The sequence below is a fragment of the Salvelinus namaycush genome, chromosome 9, assembly GCF_016432855.1.
Source record: "Salvelinus namaycush isolate Seneca chromosome 9, SaNama_1.0, whole genome shotgun sequence".
NCBI classification, from domain to species: Eukaryota; Metazoa; Chordata; class Actinopteri; order Salmoniformes; family Salmonidae; genus Salvelinus; species Salvelinus namaycush.
In genome coordinates, this window is record NC_052315.1 from 9,275,195 (window position 1) to 9,298,124 (window position 22,930).

General features: G+C 42.7%; 1 protein-coding gene across 1 annotated transcript; it reads left to right on the plus strand.

Moving 5' to 3' along the window:
* The first annotated feature begins 10,778 nt into the window (after window positions 1-10,778).
* On the plus strand, window positions 10,779-22,530 carry mindy4 (MINDY lysine 48 deubiquitinase 4). The gene is made up of 17 exons (XM_039000476.1): window positions 10,779-10,926; window positions 11,294-11,413; window positions 11,518-11,741; window positions 11,825-12,110; window positions 12,383-12,645; window positions 12,892-13,038; window positions 13,257-13,373; window positions 13,694-13,782; window positions 14,117-14,218; window positions 14,499-14,562; window positions 15,174-15,239; window positions 15,398-15,465; window positions 15,564-15,627; window positions 19,925-20,086; window positions 20,478-20,655; window positions 20,911-20,995; window positions 22,268-22,530. The coding sequence occupies exons 6-17, from the start codon at window positions 12,898-12,900 to the stop codon at window positions 22,314-22,316; spliced, it is 1,185 nt and encodes a 394-aa protein (XP_038856404.1). The 5' UTR covers window positions 10,779-10,926; window positions 11,294-11,413; window positions 11,518-11,741; window positions 11,825-12,110; window positions 12,383-12,645; window positions 12,892-12,897; the 3' UTR covers window positions 22,317-22,530.
* The last annotated feature ends 400 nt before the right edge of the window (window positions 22,531-22,930 follow it).

Below are 22,930 nucleotides of genomic sequence, written 5' to 3' on the forward strand. Positions count from 1 at the left end.
GGGTGCTAAAGCACAAGGAGTGGATGAGTAGTCTGAAACTTTGCTTTCGCTTTCTGCTTGCTCTTGTTATAAACTCTGGCTTGCTCTACGTGGGCGTTGAAATGGGGAAAAGATAGGAAAATATTGCGCAAGGTGATTATATGTGTACAATAAGTGATAATTATTGTACATAGATTGAAAGAAGAACATAAGACCAGCATAGAAATAGAGAGTGAGTGTTCAGGCCTAGGGGGTTGCTGGATAAAAGCACAGGAGGAATTACATTTTCTTCTTTAAGGATTAAGATTTTTAAAGGGTAGTTATTTAACTCCACATGTCCTAATTGAATTGGCTGATGAGTTGTTCAATCGAAGAGAAAAGATTAATGATGGTAGCAAATAGAAGTATCGCAACAGGGTTTCTATGAGAACAGACAGGAAATGGAACTGACATAGATGAGCTCTACTGGCAGATATATGAAGAACAGGAAGTTAACGTGATGACTCGGGCCTACCACATTAGTAGGTGAGAGGGCATAGAGGTTGCATATGGCTCAGTAAAGAAATTAGAAGGCCTGGCGAGTGGAGAAGAGAATAGGTTATATGAAAAAGGAGTAAGAAAAGCCTGTGTTATGGTTACTAAGCTGGAGATAGAGACCTGATATTCATCTTAAGATGAATGCACTAACTGTAAGTCGCTCTGGATAAGACAGTCAGCTAAATTACAAAAATCTCAAAGTAAAATGTAGATGCTCTACAGACTATCAGTAAATTTCAAATATATAACCCTAAACTTAACCCTAACCCTATCCTTAATCTTTATCCTAACCCTTATTCTAAACCATAACCTTAGCAATCAGTTGCTTATCAACAGATAGTATGACCATCTAAAAGCCATTTTCATACGTGTAGAGGACAAAGTGCCCTCCACAGGAGAACACCACAGCCATGCAGATGCTGCCCAAGCTGTTGAACCAGAAAACAAACAGCTAGGCCTATGTGACAGTACTTCTGGTGGACTCATGGTTGGGGGGGACATATGGAGTACACCAACACGTTGCCTAGGGATACAGAGAATACACACGGAATAGTGTGAGACAGTAGGCCTAATACTCACATGCATATTGTGTAATGACAGTATTGTTTACTTTGTGGCATACTGCGTAGACCATGCATTGATGACTATGCGAAGAGGACTATTCTGCAACTTATTGTGTTCAGTCCTATAGTTTGTGCCCCAACGTATATATCATATCTATTCTATACTACACAAAAATAAATGCTACATGCTACATGCTACATGTAACGTATACGCTGGGAATCAGGAAGCAGGTGGAGAAGGTGAGTTTAATAATAAGAAAAAGGCAGATCAACAAAACAGGAGAAGAGTACTGAACGTGACAAAACCAATACTGCCTGATGACTGAGGGCTAAATAAAGGGAGAGTAATCAATGTGATGATGAAGTACAGGTTTGCGTAACGATGGGGAGCAGGTGTTCATAATGATGGCTGCCAGTTAGGAGACCAGCGACGTCAAGTGCTGGAGCGGAGGAGCGGGAGTAGGCGTGTCAGTACCGCCCCCCTGATGCACGGCTCCAGCCACAGGACGAGGCGCACCTCTGGGCCGTACCCCTCCCAGTCCATCAGGTACTGGAGCCAACTCCAACAACGTCGGGAGTCCAGGAGGGACCTGACAACATAGTCGGGGTTCCCATCGATGTCCAGGGGAGGTGGAGGGGTATTGTGGGGGGCGGCACCAGCCAGAGGACCAGAACCACCAGCCTGAGGAGGGAAACATGATATATGTTTCCTCGTTGATCCTCCGGAAGGACCTTGAAGGACCCCACAAACCGGGGGCTCAGCTTCCAGGCGGAGTGGGAGGTTTCTGGTGGAGAGCCAGACACAAATCACCAGGATGGAACATGGTAGCCTCACTGTGGTGGCGGTCCGCCTGCTCCTTCTGGCGGTGGATGGCGCTGGAGCCTCACGTGGGCAGCATTCCAAAACTCCTCTGAGCGCCGGAACCACTCGTCCACCGCAGGGACTCCGGTCAGCCTTGGGATCCACGGGGCCAAGACCAGGTGATATCCCAGGACGCACTGGGAGTCAGCCCGGTGGAGGAGTAACAAAGTGAGATCTGGGCGTACTCCGCCTAGGGAAGGAACCGCCTAGGGCACTTCTCCTGCCGGTCTTCGCAGAGACTCCTAAGTAACCTCCCCTGCTCCTTTTTTGAAAATGTTTTTAAGGGGTGGATCAGCTTAATATTGCGGAAAGAATGTTGCTTCCATCAATGTAATTGTCTGCATCATTTCCAATACCCCATATATCATATATTTTTTTCCATATACATACATATACACATATATACATACACATACCTATATAGACAGACATATATTTTTTAGAATATACCTTTATTATTCCCTGAAAACCCTACCACACTTCCCCCAATTAGAGTAAACCAATAAACACTTAGGCTTTTTCTACCTTCAGTTTATATATCTTATACACATTTTACAGACACAATTTATTTTACAATAGTTATATATTGTTTGTTCTAATTCTGATGTCCATCCAGTTTGATTTCTACTTGTAACTGTGCTATTTAACAAAAGTTCTGAACCTATATACATTTTACAGACCCCATATGTTTTACATTGGTTATCTTGTTATTAGTCCCAGCCTTCAGCTCCATTCAACCCCTCCCATCTATCTCTCAACATCATCCATTTTGGATTTCTATTTGCCATATATTTTCCAACTGTGAAGCAGTGATGCTTCACAAAAGTATTGAACCTTTCTACTCTCATAGCTTCTACAGATTGTAAATTAAAAAGTAACATTTCTGCTAAAATAATAATTATATTACTTATTGATTGACTATGGCTTTTCAAATCACCCATTATTGCTATCTGCAGCGTTAGTTCTAGGCAAATGTTGCAATTCTTCAGCCATTCCTGGACCTGTGACCAAAAACAAGCTACATATGGACAATACCAAAATAAATTATCTATTGACTCTGCCTCCTCACAGCAGAATCTGCAGAGCTGGGAATATTGTATCTCCCATATATATAATATTCTATTAGTTGCAAACCTTTTGTATAGTAATTTAAAATAAAAAATTTGAAGTTTTGCGTATCAATTCATAAACCATGTGCCATGGAATGGGCACATCGAAAATCTCTTCCCAACTATTTAGCAATTTATATTGCACAGCTGTCAGTTTTTTGGTCCTTAAATGAAATTGGTATATGTTTTTATTTATCACACTTTTCTTTAACCATTTATGTTCTTTAATACAGGGCCGACATACAAGTTCCTTAATTTTTTCCCCCTTCTACTTGCCTCTTCCATTTTTGTGGTAATGCTGCAATTAATTGATTGTAATTTTGCGTAGAGCAGACTTTTCCATATGTCTGTGTTAGCTGTGACATAACTCCACCAGTCCTATTTATGATATCATTCACTAAAATTATACCTTTTTTAAACACTTCTTCGGAAAATATATATTTTTAAATCAATTAGAATATTTGAGTTTAACCACAATGTTTGCATTATTTGCTCTGTCTTTTCAGGTGTAATTAAACTGAAATTGCAACCAACCTTCTAAGGCTTGTTTAAAAAATAATGATATTTTGGAGATTATTTCCTTTTCAAACAACCGAAAGTGAGCAGGTGTAATCTGAATAAAGGGAAAAAGGCCCATCTTAAACATAGGATTAGACATTCTTACCAATTTACTAGAGAACCAGTTTGGATTTAAGTATAACTTTTGTATGACTGATGCCTTTAGTGAGAGGTCCAATGCTTTAATAATTTCTGCCCTCCGAATTCATATTCGTTATATAAATAGGCCCTTTTAATTTGTCTGGCTTGCCGTTTCAAATAAAATTGAATATTTTTTTGTGCATATATTTGTTATAGAATTTTGTAATCAACGTTCATAAAATTCAATTATCTTAATCGGTCTGCAACCCAGAGGTTGTAAAGTTCTGGTTTTAAATGACACAGACAGAATTCCCAGCTCACAATTGATCAAATCCAAGTTTATTTGCGAGAGCTCTGCTGTGCATATACAAAGACGTTCCTTTTATAACCTTCTCTTAACCTACGCACATACATACACACTAACATTTGGATTCTCTCTTTTTCTCCTGGAGTCTCACCACAGTTTATTACCACTCAGCTGACAGTTCCAGTCCCCCCCAGATACGGGAAACCTGGAGGGGCTCTCCCTGTCCTATCTTATCTCCCCAGAGTTATAGCCGGGTCGGTTCAAACATAGGTTAAGGCTCCTCTTTGTTTTCTTATGTCTTATGTTTATGTTTATCTTATGTTTATCAGCTTTTATTACTCATTGTCCATGCTACATAACCTCTAATCCCAATGGTTAAGTTTCCGGGTAGAATTATTTAATCATTTATCTTAAACCTTGATAAAATCTTTTAACAATAATTTAAAAAGCAGGTCGCTAGGTGTACGCAAAACCATAAGCAAAAAGGTAAACTGTGATATGACTAAAGAGTTAATCAGGGTGATTTTTCCACAAATAGACAGGTATTTTCCTTTCCATGGTAGCAGGATCTTATCTATTTTTGCTAACTTTCTATAAAAATGTATTGGAGTGAGATCATTTCTTTCTTTTGGGATTTGTATACTGAGTATGTCCACATCTCCGTCAGACCATTTAATTGGTAAACTACATGGTAATGTAAAATGTGCATTGTTTAGTGATCCAATATGTAATATAGTACATTTTTCATAATATAGTACATTTTTCATAATTTGGTTTTAATCCAGAGAGGATAGCAAAAGTATCTAGATCCTCTATGAGACCGTGGAGAGAATGCCCAAACTTCTCCATGAAGGCTCTCCATACCCACAACGTGAATTGGAGGCCAACGTCAGAGACTAAGGCCACCATCAGAGACTAAGTCCTCTGGAAGACCATAGTTCCGGAAGACCTGATGAAACAGTGCCTCAGCGACCTGGAGAGCGATAGTGAGACCAGAGAGAGGGATAAAACGGCAGGATTTTGACAATCTGTCCATAACAACCATAATAGCGGTGGAACCATCAGATGGGGTAAGATCAGTAACAAAATTTATGGACAGATGGGACCAAGGCCGCTGAGGTACGGGAAAGGGAAGGAGTTTCCATGCTGGAGCGTGCCGGGGAGATTTGGTTTGGGCATGTACGGAGCAGCAGTTGACATAGCGGGCGACGTCCTGCGCCAAGGTAGGCCGGTTTTAAAAGAAAACATGAATCATCAGCGTACAATGACACCTTAGTTTTTAAGCCACGGATTTCTAATCCCTTAATATTATTGCTTGATCTAATTTTAACGGCTAACATTTCAATGGCAATAATAAATAGATATGCCGATAGTGGACAACCTTGTTTTACTGCTCTAGATAGTTAAAAACTTTCTGAGATGTAGCCATTATTTACTATTTTACACCTCGGGTTACTATACATAATTTTAACCCATTTTATAAGAGATTCCCAAAAATTTAAATATTCTAGGCATTCATATATAAACTCCAGTCGTACTTGATCAAAATCAGCTATGAAAACCAGGTCTGGTGTCCCCGATATTTCCCCAGCTCCTAGTTGATCCTATCCACCTGCCCGTTGGACTGAGGCCGGTACACAGATGTGAGGCTGGCCGTGGCCCCCAGCTTCTCCATGAAGGCTCTCCATACCCACAACGTGAATTGGAGGCCAACGTCAGAGACTAAGGCCACCATCAGAGACTAAGTCCTCTGGAAGACCATAGTTCCGGAAGACCTGATGAAACAGTGCCTCAGCGACCTGGAGAGCGATAGTGAGACCAGAGAGAGGGATAAAACGGCAGGATTTTGACAATCTGTCCATAACAACCATAATAGCGGTGGAACCATCAGATGGGGTAAGATCAGTAACAAAATTTATGGACAGATGGGACCAAGGCCGCTGAGGTACGGGAAAGGGAAGGAGTTTCCATGCTGGAGCGTGCCGGGGAGATTTGGTTTGGGCATGTACGGAGCAGCAGTTGACATAGCGGGCGACGTCCTGCGCCAAGGTAGGCCGACAGTACATGGTGGTAATGGATTGAATGGTGCGGGTGATACCTGGGTGTCCAGCGGCGAGGGATGTGTGCACCCAGGTCAACAGCCGATCCCTTACCCCCGTGAGGACGTAGGTGCGCTCCGGAAAGCAGGTAGCAGGCGTGGGTTCCCTCTCCAGATCCTGGCGGATGTCCATGTCTACATCCCAAAGCACGGGGGCAACAACTCGGGAGGGTGGAATGATGGGCACACTCAGGACAGGAACATCTCCTGAATCGTGTTGACGGAACAGGGCATCGGCTTTGATGTTCTTTGAACCTGGGCGATATGACAGGGTGAAGGTAAATCTAGTGAAGACATGGGCCCACCTTGCTTGGTGCGGGTTCAGCCATCTCCCTGTCCATATGTACTCCAGGTTCCGATTGTCGGTGAGTAGTAGGCACATGGATACAATTTCTGTGGGTTACCTTGGCGTTGGCACAGGACGGCCCCCATGCCCACTTCAAAAGCGTCCACCTTCACCACGAAGGGCAGCGTAGGATCTGGGTCTTTCAGCAACGGGGAGGAGGTGAAACACCCCTTCAGTAGATGGAAGGCCTCATCGGTTGCAGGACTCCACACCAACTTACGGGGACCACCCTTGATGAGAGAGGCAATGGAGCCAAAGTTTTTAATGAAGCAGCGGTAGAATTTGGCAAACCCCCAAAAACGTTGTAGCCCCTTTGCAGTGGTTGTGACTTGCCATGACCTGACTGCCTCGACCTTCCTCTCATCCACCGTCACTCCTTGCGGGCTGATCCGGTTAATCAAGAAGACAGCTACCTGATGGAACTGGCACTTTTCGCTTTCACTTACAGACAGTTCTCCAGTAGGTATCCCAGGACTACTTGGACGTGGGCGATGTGATCCTCCAAGGTAGCCGAGTAGACCAGGATGTTGATATACATGACCACCTGGCGCCCGAGCATGTCCCGGAACACCTCGTTCATGAATGCCTGGAATACCGACGGAGCACTGGCTAATCTATAAGGCATCACCAAGTACTCGTAGTGGCCATACATCATACTGAAGGTTCCATTCATCCCCCTCCCGGATGCGGATCCGATCGTAGGCACTTTGCAGGTCCAGTTTAGTAAAACAAAACGAGCACCGCGGAGCTGGTCGACAGCGGCCGGCACCAGAAGAGGGTAGCAGTACCTGGTGGTGATGTAATTGAGGCCTCTGTAAACAATGCACAGATATAGACCTCCGTCCTTCTTGGCCACGAAGAAGAAGCCTGCCGATGCAGGGGAGGTGAATGGGCGGACAGGTGTCGCGGGTCTTGGAGAAAACTTAACGGAAATCCTGGTAAACCTCTGGGATGTCGGGCTGGAAGGCAACCACAGAACTCTCAACCGACGTGGTGGGGAGATGGTGGGGTCATGACGTTGGAGCCACGGGAGGCTGAGGATGGCTTAGTGTACGGTGCAGTGATGATGAGGAAGGGAAGGCTTTCTTGGTGCATGGATAACACGGTGAGGGTGAGTGGTGCTGTGATGTGCGTGATTGTGCCGGATCCCAATGGTCGATTATCCAAGGAGAGGAGAGCGGATACGAGATGATGTTGTCATGACGTGGCCCTCTTTGGGTATAGCGAGTGCCTTCCCCCTCTCTCTCCCTCTTACACCCAGGTTTTGTTATCTCAGGTCATATATTCCTGGAGGAGACTCTCTCCCTCATGCAGTATATAGAGAGAAAGCTTCACAGTAGTACAAAGGAATTTCTTCTACATCACAGAACTTGAGAACTGAACAATATCCATGTTTTGGAGTATGTGTAAACGGTCGGTGCAGAAACCAGCTACGACCGGTCCGTTTTGTTTCATGATTGTGACCTCAGGAAAGACAATACAGCCACATTACCATAACTCTGTTTATACAGGAGCCTCCGTTATGAGGCTTGCATCTAATTATTGTATAAAATGAATGAGTAAAGATTAAACTATTTGTGAAATTGTGTAATGTGATTTTAAACCGTTCATGTGAGAGAATTGTATTCCCTTTAAAGTTTAACTAAGTCATTGGCCCGCCCCATGTGCACAGACATTGATCTGGCATGATGGGACAGTCCTTTTCTACTGTTACGAATATAACTCCCACCTGAAGGTATTCCCTTCAGACCATGCCTATCTCGGTCAGTTGAGGGAGCTAAGGTTGAGTAGAGACCACAAGAATCTCAGTATAAGCTAAGGTTGTAATGGCTGTTGAAACTCTGAGACTATCGATTCCAACAGAATAAGAGCAACTCTTCGATACTGATTACTAGTCTGCAGCTAGGAATTATGTACCATTGAATGCGAAGACTGACAACCGCCGAAACATCTATTCTATAAAGGCATTTCTGAATGGGACTCTGAAGTATCCATTCTAACCACGAGATACTTCATGGGAGCAGAGACGATCAGATGAACTTTCCAACAGAAAGACGGATGATTCCAACAGAGATCACGACGACACACTGAGCATAAATATATATTAATTGCAATTATTCCGGAATGAGTGAGCGTTCATATGCAAAGGATTAGCATTTCAATCAATATAATTATCAACTGTGTAGTGACTCTTTTGTCTTTCCCGCCCTTCTCAGTCCACACCCACTTCCCTTTGTCTACCAAGTCGCCATATCGGCTTAGCCCACTAGGGAACATCACCTATCATTTCCTTGTAACTGTATCTACTGTTTGTTTGTTTATGCATTTCTGTGATTATTTAGTTAGTTAGTAAATAAATGATTAAGACAATTGATGTATGGATGATTCATAGTGAAGGATGGGTTCGTGCAGATAACCAACAATTTACGACGTTTGGAATGAGACTAACGTGAGGTAAAGAATAATTCATTAATTAGATGACTAATTGATCAGATATTAAAATATCTGAAAAGTTATAATAGGAAAATTATAACTTTGTAATCTGAAGATTTTCCTTGGTGCCCCGACTTCCTAGTTAATTACATTTACATGATTAGTTTAATCATGTAATAATAATTACAGAGAATTGATTTGATAAAATAACAGTCTTCAATTTAATGATGCCAAAGACACGACAATGTTCAGGGAGGTGGCCTGGTCAATGAAATTCCCTGCGGCTGTAGAGACAACACATGAGGGACAGCCAGCCAGTGACATGGAAACCAGGAAGGGTTTGGCGGAAAGCGATGATGGAATAATCACGCCTACCCCGGGAGACGGATGATCACGGGGCCGCCCCTCTGCTCCTGTGGACCCCGGGTTAGGATGCACCAGACACTGCTGAAGCTGGTGCCCCTCCTGGCCACAATAGGAACAAAGCCCCAGCTGTCTCCGACAACACCGCTCTGCCGCAGAGAGTTGTGTGTCCCCTACCTCCATGGGTTCAGGTCCTGCCTTAGGACACCCAAAGGAAGAGGGCGAAAGGTGAGTGGTGCGCCAGCGCTCCCGAAGAAGGTTGTCCAGATGGATGGATATCGCGGCGAGCGCGTCCAAGGAAAGGTTGTCGTCCCGGCACGCCAACTCCCTCTGGACCTCCTCGAGCATTCCTCTTCAGGATAGGGTGTCGAGCATCAGCTCCTTTCGTCCGCTGGAGGCTGCCAAAGTCCGGAAGATGAGGGCATACTCCGAAGGGGTCTGGGCACCCTGCTGGAGTTGGAATAGTCTCTCACCCCCCTCTCTGAAGACCGCCCTGAACAGAGCTATGAGTGTGCAAAGCTGTCATCAAGGCAAAGGGTGGCTACTTTGAAGAATCTCAAATATAAAATATATTTTGACTTGTTTAACACTTTTTTTTTGGTTACTACATAATTCCATATGTGTTGTTTAATAGTTTTGATGTCTTCATTATTATTCAACAATTTAGAAAATCGTTTTTAAAAAAACTGGGGAAAAAACTGGAATGAGTAGGTGTGTCCAAACTTTTTACTGGTACTGTACCTGAAGATTTGGATCAAGCGGTTGGTGCACAATGACTGACCTGCATGGTAAATTGAGTGCTGAAGCCACTCCATCCATTCTATTGTTTTTTGATGAAGCGTCTCTCCCATCTCACGTGTATTTGGTTTATATGATATTCCCTGTGAGAGGCGTCATGCCCAAACCTTTGCAGTGTGATACATGTAAATTATCATGTGTCAGGTGTAGACAGTAGGAGTATTATATGCCAGCTGAGCCTAAATGCTGCAATTGTGGTGGTGAACATGCACCCAAATTTCTGAAGTGTCCTGTTAAGGTGAAGGAGATGGAAGTGGCAAGAATAAGGGCTGTCCAGCATGTCTCCTATCCGGAGGCATTGAGAAGAGTGGAAGAAAGGAGTGAAGTTGAAGAAGTAAGACACAAGATGGTTCCTTGTTAACAGAGGGATCCTGACATGTTGCACGAAGGTGGACGTATTACTTTGGTTATCAACTGCACAGCGCAAACAGAGAGGACATTTTAGAAAATAGGCATCATTGTGAGTGTGGCTGAGCGTTTTTTGGGACTCAGGGACTTTTCTGCAGAGGCATTACAAGGAATACTGTCGATGAATGAACCGCCCCCCGTTACAGTAGGTAGCGGCAATACACCAATAGGTATAGTCTGCCATAAAACATTGAAGAAGAAGAAGAAGAAGAAGCGGAAGCAGGAAGCATGACGCATGACGAAGCCTCTCTTGGCCCAGCAACACGCATGCACTGTAACCATAGAAACAGACTATTACTGTCAATTATTACCGTTGTTCTATCTGTGATACTGTGCTGTATGTAGCCTGTCGCTAGCTGGTTAGGTAGCTAACTGGCTAAATATACTTTTTTTGTGGGGGAATTTGTCGTTCATGCCACAAGTTATGGTTGTACGAGTAGAAGAAGTTGCTGCATCGCTTGTGCGGGAATTTCTCAGTCGGAAGGTAGGTGGAGAGCTGTGCACATTTGAAATTGGAATACAATGATAACGCTATCTTTCAGCTGGCTAGACTGGCTGAGTAACGTTACTAACGTTAGCTACAGTAGAAAACACCACCGTTCAATCTGTGAGGGTAAAGATGTTTTTTCAGACAGAGAACATTAACACAGATCTTTGACATTAACGTAGCATTATGACATTAACGTAGCATTATTAGTAACAACTTCAAGTCAGTTCAACGTATTGATATCATCTTTGATGTTTTAACTTTACGTTAGCTATACCTTACATGTAGCAAACGTTACATTTCGCTAGCTAGCCTGATTGTGTTACAGGCTAAGTCAATGTTTGTTTACCTGCACACACTACAGGGACTCAAGAGAACGATTGCCTGCATGGATGAAGAGCATCCTCGTACAGATGCCAGCATCAACAACAGATCCGATCTGCGACAAATTCTTCATTTGGAAGGTCTATATAAAAAAAACAAGGTAGCCTAATCAAAGAAGAGGCAGATGAGTTTGAAAGCATTGAAAGTAAAGTGCCCCAGTTTTCATTTATTAACACACAGCTGCTTGTTATGTTTTCGTGATAGGCCCAAGACTGTCCCCTGAAATCAATGTTGGAAATCATTGTAAGACATCACATTGAAGGACATAAAGAGGACAGGCCAGTCTTCAACAGTGATGTCATCCAGACCATATCAACTACACAGAAGTTGGTGACAAAGTCTCCAATATTGACACCAACAGTGTATGACCACAGCAGGGCAGAAGAGAACACTACTGGATTTATTTTCAACAAAACTGACATGTCAAGGTTTTCATCATAATCATCTAAATATGACTCATGTCAGGTTATTTTCAAAAGGCTTGTTTTGATGTGAATTATTTCTGTTCCAGGTCACTTTCAGAGGTTGTCTGTCCACCTCATGGTACATTATCATCATTTGAAGTGTCAGATACTCCCCCAACAACTACCCAGAGAAGTTTCTGGAGCCATAGCCTTTCCTCAGAGGGCCAGCAGGACCGACAGCATGTACCCTCCTTCCTAGACAATGACAGCGCCGCTAAAAGGGAATCCTTTTCAGACAAAAACACGGTCGTCACCACAGAGAGTACTCATAAGAACAAAACAAGCCGCCTCAGACGAGGCATGATGGCAGGTCCCATAGCTAGTTCCCCCCAGGTACAGTTTGACTCAATGAAACTTGTGTCGTATTCATTCGTACACACTGTAGTAAAACACTTCTTAACGTAAAATTAAAAGGAGTTTTTTTTTATTGGACAAGCTCAGATCCCTGTTTGGTGCTGAATGAATACGACCCTGTATTGTTATGAGAGATGTTATATTCATAGTCATGGATACAAGATCTTCACTAAGCTGACTCTTGTGGTACATACAAATGAACAGCTCGCTTTGTTCCCTTATTTGGTGATGTGAATTGTGTTCTCTCTAAGGAATCGAATAGAAAACGTCAGACTCGACGGTTGGGAGGCCCTAATCTTCTTCTGGCAAATGATGAAAACCACAAAAACATCAGCGATGGGCCTCTGTTGACTACTGTCCAGTCACAGAGAATGGTTAAAGGGTTGACAGAGCTCTCCACTGCTGACCCCATGAGAGAAAGCCAACAGCCGCGGCGCAGCACACTGGGGAGAGGATTTGATCAAGATGGCTATGGATTTGAGAGAGTAGGAAAAGACAAGCACAAGACCAGCAAGTAAGTAGATTTGAGTTTCCTTCAACCATTTTACTGACTAGGGAATTTCTGATTTCTTACTGTAACCTATTTAATATATATTTATTTTACTGATGTATATTTTTTTTAGAACAAAATCAATGACCAATCAAAATGTTGATCTGCACATGTCGGAGATGATTTTGGGTAATTATTAAATTTGATCAAGCTGAATGCAACATTCACTCAATGTCTATAATTGTTATCATTATGACACCTCTTTTGCAGTATTGGATGACATGGACCATGTACTTTGTTGCAGATGACATTGATGATGATGAGGAGTTGCGTGAGCTCTCCAGAGTGTCCTGCCACTCCTCCAGTTTGCCTCAAATCACTTCTGATAGTCAACCCATGGACCAGCATACTGCCATTGTAGGTTTTTAGATGTGTCAAATTCTTTCCAAGGAGGGCCGACACTAGGCCCTCCGTGGAATGAGTTGGAATGGGGCACTCCGTGAATGAAAAGTAGTGCACTATTTAGGGAATAGGGTGCCATTTGGGACTCAGACACGATTACTAAAGCTCAGATATTTTGCCTGGTTTGAGTTAAAATGCTGTGATGTCCTGTGATGTCTGTGTGTTTTTACCAGGCCCTGAAAGAGCTCATCCTTGGCTCCAGCACCAGTTGTTTCAGTGCCGAGTGGAGGAGTCAGAGTTTAACTTTTTCCGATGCACCTGATCTGAGATATGGGCTTGTTCAGAAGAAGGTAGGACCAATACACCTGATCTGAGATATGGGCTTGTTCAGAAGAAGGAAGGATTGGATCACCTTTGAAATGCTGTTGTTGTACCAGTCTGCAGAGACTAAAACATCAATCACACAGGAGCTGAGTCCTAAATGGCCCATAGGGCCCTGGTCAAAAGTAGTGCACTATGTAGGGAATAGGGTGCCAATTTGGGATGCATTTAGGCTCTAGAGCTCCATCCCTTGGAACAAATCATTATAATCATGATAATATTGGTTATCTTGGTTATGTTCAGGTCTATGGTCATGTAATTTAGCAATGTCACTGTATTGACCTTCCAGGGTGGTCCTTGTGGAGTTCTGGCTTCAGTCCAGGCTTGTATTCTGCAGAAACTTCTATTTGAGGGGACCGGCAGCGATGCAGGGCACCAGTAAGCACAGCATTCATTCATGTTTCTCTGTCAGATTGCCCACATGTACTAGGGTGTGTCCCAAATTGCATCCTATTCCATATTTAGCGCACTACTTTGGACCAGGGCCCAAATGTCTCTGGTCAAATGTAGTGCACTATATCAGGAATAGGGTGCCATTTGTGACGCAGACTTTATTATGATAAATTAAATGTTCTTCACAAACCATTAATTCACATCAATGAGTGCTTTCTTGATTTACATCAGTGAGTATTAAGTCATGGAACTTTCTGTAAGTTCCAGTATTTAATTACGTCTTGACTTCAGATGACTTCACATGGCATTTTGTCACCAGGAGATTAAGACCCTCTGGTGCTGTGAGAACAAAGTGCCTCACGTTAGCCACTGCTGAGATCCTGTGGAGGGCTGGGGAGGGGAAAAAAGCCACCATCGCCATGTAAGTTATAAACTCTCTCTGTTCCTTGTTGGGATCTAGCCAGCAGAATCAAAACCACTTTATAGAGAATGTCAACATGAAAATACAGGGTCGTATTCACTAGGCAGAAAACGGACTGAAACAAGGAGGGACTACCCAAACTTGTCCAATAAGAAACCATTGTTTTCCGTTGCAAAATGTTTTGGTACTGTGTGCACAAATGAATACGACCCTTGTTTTAAAAGGTGTAAGCCAAGGTTATCCTTTTATAAACATTTCTGCTACCAATGTTGTTTTTCAGAACATCAGGAAGAAATCATTTCACCCCTACAGGACACCATAGATCTGAAGGAGTACTAGAAAAGGTACAGTAATGTTAGGGATAGTCTCTACCCTCTTGTCATCTATTTTTTACCCTTATTTTCACAACGACCTGGGGAATAGTTACAGGGGAGAGGAGGGGGGATGAATGAGCCAATTGGAAGCTGGGGATGATTAGGTGGCCATAATGGTATGAGGGCCAGATTGGGAATTTAGCCAGGACACCGGGGTTAAAACCCCTACTCTGCAATGGGATCTTTAGTGACCACAGAAAGTCAGGACACCAGTTTAACGTCCCATCCGAAAGACGGCACCCTACACAGGTCAATGTCCCCAATCACTGCCCTGGGGCATTGGGATATTTTATTTTAGACCAGAGGAAGGGGGGTGTTAGACAGCATCTGGTCTCCCATCCAGGGACCGACCAGGACCAACCCTGCTTAGCTTCAGCCATCTACTGTACAGTATGTAGACTGTGTTTTTCCAGGAGAAATTATAACATTTTAAAACATTTACTCTAATCCAATTATATTATTATTGTTCTCAGATATCTATATAATGTGACCATCAGTTATGAACTAGGTTTGAGGATGAGGTTCTTGATATCTTTGATGCAATTTGGACAAACGTCTTTCCTAAAACTCTTTTGTTATAGATTACATGTATTGATGTTGACAATCTAAAGGACCTTCAGTTGCTTGTGGAACAGCATATTCAACAGGTGAGATTACTCTATATGTATTATATGGTCAATATCCTTATGTGCCCATGTCAAATGCCAAAGCATGCACTCTTGTCTACTTTGAGGGTTTCGGTTAGATATTTCTGTTCGATTCTTTTTCTCACACTTGACTAAACTGGTGATTTCTTTCTTTGTAGTTTGAGTCGGGAGCCTTAGGGTGTATATTGCTCACCATCTCTGCTATTCTCTCCAGATCTATTGACCGGTACGATGGTAGTGTACATTCAACGCATATGAACAGACAGAAAATGCATGCATGCCATATAAAGTAGCTGTTGTGATCCTGTTCCCCCTTTTCCTCAGGGTTAGAGAGGATATGGATGTCCCCAACACCACACTCATTGGAGCCCATGGCTACTGCACACAGGTGGGTGTATGTGTCAAATGGCACCATATCCCCTGTATAGTGCACTATGTAGGGAATAGGGTATTATTTTGGCTCCTGAGTGGCACAGCGGTCTAAAACACTGTATCTCAGTACTAGAGGCGTCACTACGGACACCCTGGGTCAAATCCAGGCTGTATCACAACCGGCCGTGATTGGGAGTCCCATAGGGTGGTGCACAATTGGCCCAGCGTCGTCCGGGTTTGGCCAGTGTAGGCTGTCATTGTAAATAAGAATTGTTGTTGTGAGGGCTAGGGCCATTCCCCCCAGAAATGTCCGGGAACTTGCAGGTGCCTTGGTGGAAGAGGTGGGGTAACATCTCACAGCAAGAACTGGCAAATCTGGTGCAGTCCATGAGGAGGAGATGCACTGCAGTACTTAATGCAGCTGACTGTTACTTTTGATTTTGACCCCCCTTTGTTCAGGGACACATTTTTCCATTTCTGTTAGTCACATGTCTGTGGAACTTGTTCAGTTTATGTCTTAGTTGTTGAATCTTTTTATGTTCATACAAATATTTACACATGTTAAGTTTGCTGAAAATAAAAGCAGATGAAGGTGAGAGGATGTTTATATAGTGAGCAATATGTTTGAAACATCAAATCTCATTAAAATTGCAAGAATCGTGATACATATAGAATCGCAGTACATATTGTATAGGCACCTACAGTTGAATTTGGAAGTTTACATACACCTTACCCAAATACATTTGAACTCAGTTTTTCACAATTACTAACATTTAATCCTAGTAAAAATTCCCTGTCTTAGGTCAGTTAGGATCGCCACTTTATTTTAATAATGTGAAATGTCAGAATAATAGGAGAGAGAATGATTTATTTCAGCTTTTATTTCTTTCATCACATTCCCAGTGGGTCAGATGTATACATACACTAAATTAGTATTTGGTAGCATTGCCTTTAAATTGTTTAACTTGGGTCAAATGTTACGGGTAGCCATCCACACGCTTCTCACAAAAAGTTGGGTGAATTTTGGCCCATTCCTCCCGACAGAGCTGGTGTAACTGAGTCAGGTTTGTAGGCCTCCTTGCTCGCACACGCTTTTTCAGTTCTGCCCACAAATGTTCTATAGGATTGAGGTCAGGGTTTGTGATGGCCACTCCAATACCTTGACTTTGTTGTCGTTAAGCCATTTTGCCAGAACTTTGGAAGTATGCTTGGGGTCATTGTCCATTTGGAAGACCCATTTGGGACCAAGCTTTAACTTCCTGACTGATGTCTTGAGATGTTGCTTCAATATATCCACATAATTGTCCTACCTCATGATGCCATCTATTTTGTGAAGTGCACCAGTCCCTCCTGCAGCAAAGCACCCCCACAACATGATGCTGCCACCCCTGTGCTTCACGGTTGGGATGGTGTTCTTCGGCTTGCAAGCCTCCCCCTTTTTCCTCCAAACATAACGATGGTCATTATGGCCAAACAGTTCTATTTTTGTTTCATCAGACCAGAGGACATTTCTCCAGAAAGTACAATCTTTGTCCCCATGTGCAGTTGCAAACCGTAGTCTGGCTTTTTTTATGGCGGTTTTGGAGCAGTGGCTTCTTCCTTGCAGAGCGGCCTTTCAGGTTATGTCGATATAGTACTCGTTTTACTTTTGTACCTGTTTGTACCTCCAGCATCTTCACAAGGTCGTTTGCTGTTGTTCTGGGATTGATTTGCACTTTTCGCACCAAAGTACGTTCATCTCTAGGAGACAGAACGCGTCTCCTTCCTGAGCGGTATGACAGTTCCATGGTGTTTATTATTGCGTACTATTGTTTGTACAGATTAACGTGGTACCTTCAGACGTTTGGAAATTGCTCCCAAGGATGAACCAGACTTCTAAAATGTATTAAATATTTTTTTCCCCTCATCAATCTACACACAATACCCCATAATGACAAAGCAAAAAGAGGTTTTTAGAAATGTATTACAAATTTAAAAAATATATATATTACATTTACATAAGTATTCAGCCCCTTTACTCAGTACTTTTGGCAGCGATTACAGTCACGAGTCTTCTTGGGTGTGACGCTACAAGCTTGGCACACCTGTATTTGGGGAGTTTCTCCCATTCTCTGCAGATCCTGAGCACTCTGGAGCAGGTTTTCATCAAAGATCTCTTGGTACTTTGCTCCGTTCATCTTTCCCTCGATCCTGACTAGACTCCCAGTTCCTGCCAGAGAAAAACATCCCCACAGCATGATGCTGCCACCAACATGAATCACCGTAGGGAATATGCCAGGTTTCCTCCAGACGTGACACTTGGCATTCAGGCCAAAGATTTCAATCTTGGTTTCATCAGACCAGAGAATCTTGTTTCTCATGGTCTGAGTCTTTTAGTTGCCTTTTGGCAGACTCCAAGTGGGCTGTCATGTGCCTTTTACTGAGGAGTGGCTTCCATCTGGCCACTCTACCATAAAGGCCTGATTGGTGGAGTGCTGCAGAGATGGTTATCCTTCTGGAAGGTTCTCTCATCTCATCAGAGGAACTCTGGAGCTCTGTAAGTGTGGCCATCGGGTTCTTGGTCTCCTCCCTGACCAAGGCCCTTCTCCCCCGATTGCTCAGTTTGGCCGGGCGGCCAGCTCTAGGAAGAATCTTGGTGATTTCAAACTTCTTCCATTTAAGAATGATGGAGCCGACTGTGTTCTTGGGGACCTTCAATGCTTCAGAAATGTTTTAGTACCCTTCCCCAGATCTGTGCCTCAAAACAAACCTGTCTCGGAGCTCTCTAGACAATTCCTTCGACCTCATGGTTTGGTCTTTGCTGTGACATGGAAACAGGATGCACCTGAGCTCAATTTCGAATCTTATAGCAAAAGGGTCTGAATACTTATGTAAATAAAGTATTTCTGTTTTTTAATTTTTTATAAATGAACAAACATTTCTAAAAACCTGTTTTATCTTTGTCATTATGGGGTATTGTGTGTAGATTGATGAGAAAAAGGTTTAATTTAATCAATTTTAGAATAAGTCTGTAACCTAAGAAAATGTGGGGTCTGAAGGCTTTCTGAATGCACTGTAAACTAAATGACCAAAAGTATGTGGACACCTAATCGTCCAACATGTCATTCCAAAATCCTGAGCATTAATATGGAGTTGGTCCCCCTTTTGCTGCTGTAACAGCCTCCACTCTCCTGGGAAGGCTTTCCACTAGATGTTGGAACATTGCTCTGGAGACTTGCTTCCATTCAGCCACGAGCATTAATGAGGTCTGGCACTGATATTGGGCGATTAGGCCTGTCTCGCAGTCGGCGTTCCAATTCATCACAAAGGTGTTCGATTGGGGTTGAGGTCAGGGATCTGTGCAGGCCAGTCAAGTTCTTCCAGACCAATCTTGACAAAGCATTTCTGTATGGACCTCGCTTTGTGCACGGTGGCATTCTCATGCTGAAACAGGAAAGGGCCTTCCCCAAACTGTTGCCACAAAGTTGGAAGCACAGAATCGTCTAGAATGTCATTGTATGCTGTAGAAATAAGATTTCCCTTCACTGGATCCAAGGGGTGTAGCCCGAACCATGAAAAACAGCCTCAGACCATTATTTCTCCTCCACCAAACTTTACAGTTGGCACTACGCATTTGGGAACGTAGCATTCTCCTGGCATCCGCCAAATCGTGATTCATCACTCCAGAGAACGCTTTTCCACTGCTTCAGAGTCCAATGGCGGCGAACTTTACGCAATTCCAGCCAACTCTTTGCATTGCATATGGTGATCTTAGGCTTGTGTGCGGCTGCTCAGCTATGGAAACCCAATTCATGAAGCTCCTGACGAGCAGTTCTTGTGCTGATTTTGCTACCAGAGGCAGTTTGGAACTCGGTAGGGAGTGTTGCATCTGAGGACAGACAATTTTTATGAACTTCAGCGGTCCCGTTCTGTGAGCTTGTGTAGACTACCACTTCGCGGTTGAGCCGTTGTTGCTCCTAGACATTCACATTTTACAATAACAGCACTTACAGTTGACCGGGGCAGCTCTAATTTTATGAACTGACTTGTTGGAAAGGTAGCATCCTATGACGGTGCCACGTTGAAAATCACTGAGCTCTTCAGTAAGGCCATTCTACTGCCAATGTTTGTCTATGGAGATTGCATGGCTGTGCGCTGTATTTTATACACCTGTCAGCAACGCGTGTGGCTGAACTAGCCGAATCCACTCATTTGAAGGGGTGTTCACATACTGCTGGGTATATAGTGTTTTACGTTATACTGTATGTTTACTGTATGAATTTAAACATAATCCACCCTGACATTTATTTTGGTTTATTATTATTCCTCCATAGGAGCTGGTCAATTTATTGCTGTGTGGACAGGCTGTGTCCAATGTCTTCAACAACAATATGGAGCTGGATTCAGGCAATGGAAACCTGACCCTTCTCAAGGGAATAAGAGGTCGCAGTGACATTGGACTGCTGTCCTTATTTGAACATTATAATATATGCAAGGTAAAAACACATGGTTACATGACACATCACATGTGTCCCAAATGGAACCCTATTCCCTATATAGTGCACTACTTTTGATTGTAACCCTATGGATCATGGGTAAAGGTAGAGCACTATAAAGGGAATAGGGTTCTTTTTGGGATGCAGACATCTGTTAAAATAGCCCTAAAATATTACAGATTGTGCCTTTTTAATCAATCTTTCTGCACTATTTTAGAACCGGAAGTAACTAGTTAGCTAGTAACATGTGCAGCATAGAGAAACACTAACCAACAATGCATATTTTAGTCAACTCTTTTTGACTCAATCGATGTCTATAGTCTACCAAGACGCTCTATTTCCAGATACCTTCTGTTTCTAATGATCATGTATGGTTTGATACATTTTGAAGGTTGGCTCCAACCTGAAGACTCCCAAGTTCCCTATCTGGGTGGTGTGCAGCGAGAGCCATTTCAGCGTGCTCTTTGGTGTGCAGGAGCTGCTGAGTGACCAGTGTGTGATCGGGGAGTTTGACCTGTACTACTACGACGGCCTAGCCAATCAGCAGGAGGAAATCTGCCTAACTGTCTGTACGTATGGATCACTGATGATGATGATCTGGGTTGGTTTGATCTGCTAGAGAACTCGACACGGATGCATCCCTTTCTTATGTACTGTTTGGGTAACTCTGTTATTGATGTGAAATGATCATGCCCTATTCATTCATCTCACGTATCACTCGTATGTATTTCACTTGAAAAATGAATGACTTACAGTGCTAATCATAAGTTAATATCAAGTTAATGTTCCTCATGAAGAGTTTGTATTCTTGTATTTATGTCCAGTTGTAGGTACCTCAGGAATATCTGCTGGCTGCCAAGGTATGGACACTGATCTCATTCCTCCTCTTGAACACTGTATACGGACCAAGTGAGTCAGTTCATTTTTCTTGTTCAAACATGCATTAAAACCCCCTAGAGTCTATTGATGCACCGGTGCTTAAATATAAGTAACATAATAAAAATCATTCCCATCAAAATCCATCAGTTTATGCTAGTGACTTGTCTGAAGGTAACCAGTACTGGATTAAAAAGATGAATGGAAGTATGGAGCTTAGTTTTGTGCCTACTCACAATAAAGTGTTTAAATATGTGTAAAAAAAATATGTATGTATGTATATAAATTATATATATATAATTTTTCTTCTTTTTTTATATCTCCTAGATATAGGACAGACACTTATTTTTGGACTGTCATTTTTGCCATTTATGAATGTGTTATTCAATGCGTTTCTGTGGGCTATAGTAGTAAAGGCCAAATTCAATATGTTATCAAATGTTTTTATTTATCCTTTTTTTTATATACCTAAAGGGGTCTTAAAATAGCTAAATAATCCATGATATGACCATCTTAAAACATTTCCTTATGTTAGCTTGAACCACTTTGCTTAATTGATTGTAATTGCACTAGGATTACATTTTTATGTACTTTTATGTAAAGTGTCCTTGGGTATCTTGAAATGCGCCTGACAAATAAATCTGTGTTATCATTGTAGGATTTATACTGAGTATACCAAACATTAGGAACACCTTCCCAATATTGAGTTGCACCCCATGTTGAATCCAATGCTTCCCACAGTTGTGTCACGTTGGCTAGATGTCCTTTGGGTGGTGGACTGTTCTTGATAAACACGGGAAACTGTTGAGCGTGAAAAACCCAGCAGCGCTGCAGTTCTTGACACAAACCGGGGCGCCTGACACCTACTACCATACCCCTTTCAAAGGCACTTTAAATCTTTTGTCCGGCCCATTCACCCTCTGAATGGCACACATACAGAATCCATGTCTCAATTGTCTCAAGGCTTAAAAATCCTTCTTTAACCTGTCTCCTCCCCTTCATCTACACTGATTGAAGTGGATTTAACAAGTGACATCAGTAATGGATCATAGCTTTCACCTGGATTCATGTCATGGAAAGAGCAGGTGTTCATAATGTTTTGTGCACTCAGTGTATAATGCTGCCTATTTATATTGCAAGTGATACTTTTAACAACATTTGTAGTACAATGTCTTTATGGTACAGTATGTACATTTTAGTAATTTAGCAGACAGTCTTATCCAGAGCGACATCAAATTATATCAACATTTGCATGCATTTACCATAGTCCACTCTTTGACTGTTTAATGTGTTTTGTTTTCCTAGATGGAAAGATGCCATTGTCAATTGGAATGACACCGAGCCCATACTTTGACTGGCTAGTGGATAGAAGGTGATGACTGTAGATGAGACTGGGCCTACCCCATGGCTGGAGACACAAAATATACTGCTTTCTTATTGCAAAATATGCCATTTAGCAAACACTTTTTTCCAAAGTGACTTATAGTCATGCATGCATTACAGATTAAATAGATTTACTTACAGTAGCGGTGCATGGGTAAAATCACTGGGGAAGCCAAGCCCCCCCCCCCCCCCCAAAAGCCATATTACAACCTACTGTGTGTGTTGTGATAATTGCGTTGTTTGCTCTAGAACCTGTTAGTTCATATGCCTTGCCACTGTGATATATAGGCCTAAGGCCGAGACAGTAAGAAGACATAGTGGCAGAATAAATTCAACCACACTTTTGTTTCATCACAACACCGGAGAGAAACCTCTGTCCGGTGAAGTCCACAAAGCATATTGCATGTAGCAAACAGTTATATGACCTACAACATGGTCAAGCATGTTAATGTTTCTGACTTTTTACTAAACAACTATTGATTTAGAACCACAGAGAGTTAACATAAGGAGCTGCCTCCACTATTCCAGGCACCATTTCTACTTCAACATTTCAACATCATCAAGTCAAATCACCTCTGCTTGGTC